General features: G+C 34.3%; 1 protein-coding gene across 1 annotated transcript; it reads right to left on the reverse strand.

Annotated features, from left to right (window-relative positions):
• Positions 1-4,187: 4,187 nt before the first annotated feature.
• On the reverse strand, positions 4,188-5,655 carry LOC120184996 (B3 domain-containing protein Os03g0120900-like). The gene has a single exon (XM_039189333.1). The coding sequence runs from the start codon at positions 5,455-5,457 to the stop codon at positions 4,360-4,362; it is 1,098 nt and encodes a 365-aa protein (XP_039045264.1). The 5' UTR covers positions 5,458-5,655; the 3' UTR covers positions 4,188-4,359.
• Positions 5,656-6,293: the final 638 nt, after the last annotated feature.

A 6,293-nucleotide genomic window follows, 5' to 3' on the forward strand; every position in this document is an offset into this window, starting at 1 on the left:
ACGGTAATCTTACATTCCTGTTAAACCAACCAAACACAAAATACAACATTCCCAGTAATTCTATTCCCTGATAATCTTTTATTCTACTGGTAATCTTACATTCCGTGAACCAAACGCACCCTAAGTATTGGTGTCATGCCTAAGGTGATGATGTTATTTACATGTTGGTAGGCTAAATAGACATGGTTGTCAGAAAGTGGAGTACATATTACATGGATCCGTTGATGATCACATAAAGGTGTTGTAGTTGTCCAAATGTTATGGAACTGAGGTTTTGAGAAACTTCAGAAGCCTTATGGAGCTCCAGAGGCCTTAAGGACCTCTAGAGATCTTATAAAGCTATGTAGGCTGGAAGGAATGACAACAGAAACGTGATTTCCGGAGTAGGTATACAACCGTCAATATATAAGATTATATATGAGTTCATAAAACTAAAGTCATTGATTATGGATTAACCCTAAAATCCAAACAACGCTATCTTTGGATAGGGCGGTTCAGGTTAGGGCGTAAGTACCTTGTTTGCGTTCCATTAATTGCTCCCTCATTCTCTTGGATCTTCGTCCACTATACTTTGTCATTACGCACTCCTTTTTGTTCATATATAAGATGGTGGGATCAGATCATCACCTCACCAAGCATAAATGCACGATAGCTACTTCTTTAAGCATCAACCATCAGCTTTGAAAACAATTGGAATTTGCATTTTCCCAGCAACAAGTTTGCAAACATAATTACACCAATTTGCTAACAGGTTTGAAACAGTTATCCATGCAAATTTAAGATGATCCTACACGCATATGCAGCAGTCCTGCAGAAACAAGAAAAAAAATGCACTTGAGCGAGTGCATAGAGAAAAGGGTAAACTACATGTATCTAAACTATTACTTTTGTTCTGTTTTAGTACATGTGTCGTTTAGGTTTTATTTTGATATCCATCGTTAAAATTTAACAGTTGACGTACCTTATCATATCACGTCAACATTACTATTAAGTTTTGAACGGCTAGTACCAAATGAAACCTAAAAGGAAAATGTAGGGTTTAGAGGGGAGATGATGTAATTTCAAGCAAGAGCATTTGGGCAGCAGAAAACAGTTAAGGATCAGAGAAGATTCTAAGTACATGAAGTTGATGGGCATAAAAGAGGAAATGGGGTTATTGCCCGAGAAAAAGAGAGATCGTTACGGCTGTCTGTTGTTCTGAGCCAACCGAGTCCAAAAGGGCAGCCCCTACACGCCATTCATTGAAGGGTCTCTCTCCTTATAAATGACTACGTACCCTAGCTTCCACCATAGATGCTATATGTATTCAACTCAAGGGACTCTTATCCTTTGCCTCTGGAACATTGTCAGTGGCTTGTCCTTGTAAAGGATGTCAGTCCCTAAACAATGTAATAATTATATGTGTTTTTTCCAGTAAAATAACCCCTAATGCTGCTTCTTTGGTTAATTTTCCCTACCCTCTGCACTCCCTTTCAACTTCAATTTTATGATAACTGAAATAATAAAAATATGATAAATTACTTGTTTAATAACTAAATTATCGGTCTTAGTTTATTTTAATACATAAACTTTTAATTTTTAAAAATTATATCTAAAATTTAATTTAATTTTTATTTTATTTTAGTATCTATATTCAAAATTTAACATTAGAAAAAAATTTGAAAGTTTAGGTATAAAAACGGATTAAAAATGATAATTTAAGTACTAAACGCGTTAAGTTTGTAACGTTGGGTACTAAAATAAAACAAAAACTAAACGTTATGTATGATTTTGAAAAAAATGAAAGTTTAGATATTAAAACATATTAAAATTGATAGTTTATATATTAAATGTATAATTTAGCCTAATAAATAATATTGTTAAAAAACACCCAAAACTTAACCACTTCTCATTTTGTTCCTTGAGATAATTTAGCTCCACTATCAAAGTTTGAACATTTTCTTGTCCTTGCTGACTCGTTACTGTCTCACTCTTCTCTTCCCCCATTGTTCTTGTATGCAAAGAAACGCCAAGCAACAACAAACATTAAAGATTGAACATTCAGAAATAACTAGGTACGCAATAAGAGACGAATCTAAAAATATTTTTGAGGATGCGCGCATATATATATATATATATATATATATATTTATTAATAATATAAATTTTTTGTATGAGATGAATATAAATAAAATTTCACGATAAACAACATCAATAAAGATAAATAATTATGGTGGAAGCTAAAGTAGTAAGATTTGGGAGTTCGGTAGATCTAATTAAGAGAATTGTTGGAATTCTTTATTTAGTTGCGGACTTTGTATGTATTTATTTAAAGATCATTCTATATCCACCCTAAGCAGTGGCAGAGTCAAAGCTTGATTAGGGTGGACACGTGTCTACATTGAAATTTTAATTTTTTTCGATTAGTTATTTATTTTATTGATGACGTCCACCCTAAAATATAAATATTCTTGAATTAGTTACTTATTTTATGGATAATACCTACCCTGAAATTTTATTAGTACATTTTCTCATTAATTTTTTTTTATGTTATTAACATATGTGTGCCCTCCCTAAAAAATATTTCTGGATCATTTAGCATTTGAATTGTGTTTAAATGCAGTCGATATTATAACGTACATTAACGATAAAACGTCGTTGTATCATTTTAACTAAGGATGTATTTCTTTCATGAGATATCGGATTATTTTTTAGAATAGAATTTTCTAAATGTAAAATTATGTGACACATCACTAGGAATGTTACACTGCTATACCTTGTTTGATTTATTTGACATAGATATATTATTATAGTGTTTGATTAAGAGAATATAAGATTATTTAAAAAAATAAATTTTCTTGAATTTTCTTGTGATATTTTTTAAACTTTTAATAATTGAATTTTTTAATATTAAATAAAAAATATTTACATAAAATTTTAATCTAAATTTTACAAAAAAAAAATATGTTTAATATATTCTTAATATTATTTATATATTAAATAATGTTTAAAAGAATTAAATAAGTAAATATCTTGTATTTAATTTCGTCATAATATTATATAATGAAATTTTAAGCATTTTTTTTATTGATTAAAAATAAATATTTAACTTATTTAGATAATATATTTAGAAAATAATATTAAATATATTATAAATATACTAATAATAAAAACAAATTAAATATTAAGTCATTATTTAAATATATGGCTGCATGTGTGGGAACAAAGTTATAGTTAAGGTGATCATGGACTACATGATGAACAAGATATATGATGAGTAAATAGATCATCTTCTCCATCTAGGGTTTTGATTTTAGAGGAAAAAACAAAAGCAAGCCCAGGAAAATCTTGTTTGATTCAAGCAATAGCAAACAAAGTAGGAAACTTTTGGTCAGCAGATTAACAGTTCCAATCAATAATTACTGCCAATCTTCAACTTGCATCGAAGGAATATCTAATCCAATATATTACCACTGATCTGCAACTTGCAAAACCACTGTATATCTATACTAGAGATGAACTTTTAAAACTTTAAGGGATAGGATGATGAATTTAGAAAATTCTAAGGGCTAAAACAAATTGTTAATAAAAAATTACAATAAAAATATCGAAAATATATGATAATTTGAAATGTTAAGAGACGATTACTCCACTTATAGATCCATCCCTGAATACAATATTAGGCACAATATTGTCAAAGTTGGAGGCCAATAGGCCATTGAGATTTCATTCAGGTAAATATTTAAAAATTATATTTATAGGTATCAGATCATAGGGTTGCACTGCTGCCTTGTTTGAATCCCTTGTGATTTCTAAACAATAGAGGAACAAATGCATAAACATGTGAGAAAGAATAAATTATAAACAAGGGGAAAAGAGGGTCCAAGAAAATTGATCAGATAGATCCTACCTTTTTGAAAAAGAGCTGTCAAGTTTCTCTGGAAAAACCTGCGCTTGCCCAAGGAAGCAGCGACAAGAACAACAACCAACCTATATACCATGGTGAAAACAAAGGATCTGAGCCAAAACACTTGGATTGTGACATCAGATTGCTCCAACTCAAAGGGAACAAAGATTCCTGGGAGTTAATTCAGAAACAAACCCTATAAAGAGTAAACATCAAATCTATGTGAACTGTGAAGAGCATGTAATAAGCTGTAAAATAGCAGCATTGAGATCTGAAAATATGTTGCTGGTTCCTTTTCATTTCAGTATAGATAAGGATATGATCATATTTCAACATCTGGGTCTTCTCCCTCGTAAGAATCAAGAAGTTGTAAATTAAAAAAAGAAACAAGAAGACGAGGAGTAGCAGCTAGAGTAGGCTTGCAATTCTTCAAGCTTTGAGTATATTGAATTACCAAATCAGTTTTCATGTGATCAAATATCCAAATCGAATGACAAGGAAGCCTTCCCTTTGTTGGCATTACGAAGGAAGTCCGTGGGTGGCAGTGGGGTGCCATTGTAGAGCCTCAATTGGAGAGGACGCAGTGAAGAAGATGCTGAAGATAGTTGAGGATGGTTCTGTGACGCCATTGTAGCATGTGCTATGGTAGTTGTCGATAACAACTGGCATTCGTCCGGTTCCGATATGGCGCATTCCATGTTCTCCCCGAAAAGCCTCAATCTCTTCGGTGCAGCGGCGGCCTCGCCTTGGACCACCGGCACCGAATCGAACACAACCGGCTGTCGCCACTGCATCATCCCCATTTGTGGGGGTCTCAAGTAAAACAATGATCCCATTGTACCTACTGGATTCACCACATTGCGAGGGTTTACCTGTGGTGGCCGCATTAGCGGTGGACGCCATGGGATTGAGCCGTCGAAAGAGAAAGGGTAGACCATATCAGGCGCATCGGGTCTTCGCCTCCAATCAATAAAAAGACGATCTTTACTCAGCTCACAAGCTCCTCTCTGGAACGAAACTATATCCCCAGCATCAAGCTTCTTATCCTTGACAAAACGGCTCCACACTTTGGTCATCACGTAGCTTTGGCTACTGTTCCAATAAGAGTATCTGAATCTCCATGGCTGCCCATTTCTGTCCTCAAAGTTCAACAAAAGACCCTTCTCGTTCAAGCAAGGATCTAAAGGAAAATACTTCTCGGCGTGCTGTTTAGGGATAACAAGTCGATTGAGTTTTCCCACATCGCTCGGAGTGACCACTTTGTCGAACATGTGTTCCTTCTCGATGTCGGCAATTGCACCATTCCTATGCTCGAGGGTTGTTGAATCTGAGCCGCCTAGGAATTTGGAATCAGCTTCGCTTGCAGTAGTAGTAGCCGTGGCGGTTGCTTCGTTATTATCTTCTTCCGGCAGCTCGTACCTTTTGACTGACCAGTCGGAATTCATCCGGTGGCGGTGGCGGTGCTGAGAAGAAAGAGAAGAAGAGGAGGTAGAGTAGGAAAAAGGGACCTTAACTTTATCCATATGTTCTTCTTCATTAAACCCTTCTTTTCCTGATGAACGAAAATCCATGGGTTTTTAGCACCAATCGAAACTTTTCCGTGGATTTTGACGATAAAGATAAAGGAAGAAAAACCAACCAACCAAACCTAACAAGGAAGGAAGAAAAGTAAGGCCTAATTGAACTAGTTGAGATTGAAAAAACAACCAAAACAATCAGACAAAAACAAGAACACCACAAAACCATGCCATGCTTCTACTTTTCTTGGTTTCTCTAGGGCTCAACAATCTTGTGGAGAAACAGAAAGATTGCTTTTTTTTTTCTGGGTTTTTAGGTTGAAGCTAATATCTCCCAGTACAATGACAGAAGTAAAGTGGATGGCTTTGGTATTTGACCCAACAATCAGACTCAAAATAAGAGCAAATAAAACGACTCTAGTTGGTTACCCTTGACAGAAAGAGAAAGCAAAAGAAAAATAAGGGTTACCTAGTTGGTTGCCCTTGACAGAGAGAAAGCAAAAGAAAAACAAGGGTTTATTTAAGTTCCTCGAACCATCACCAGTCAGTATATTTTTCCATTTTCTTATTATTGGAAAAGTTCTAACTTTAGTTTCACTTAGTTGATGTGTTAGGCAGTTTGGCCTATCTTTTTCTCTTCAAGTTTAGTTTTGATGCGTAGGGACCTCATATTTTATCTGGTTCGGCTCCTCCACTCATGTTAGCTTGTCACTGTCCATCCTCGTCGCCCTTTTGTGCTTATTATTTTAGTATTTCAATTTGTAGGATATATAATATAAGTATATAGGCCAGCTGTTTTGAGAACACCTTCATTCTAGTCTACTCTAATTCTAACTATCAATATGTTTCATGATTTTATTTAAAATAGAACATGAAGGGTATATTACACC

This window comes from Hibiscus syriacus, unplaced genomic scaffold (assembly GCF_006381635.1).
Source record: "Hibiscus syriacus cultivar Baekdansim isolate YM2019G1 unplaced genomic scaffold, ASM638163v2 tig00112988_pilon, whole genome shotgun sequence".
Taxonomy (NCBI): domain Eukaryota; kingdom Viridiplantae; phylum Streptophyta; class Magnoliopsida; order Malvales; family Malvaceae; genus Hibiscus; species Hibiscus syriacus.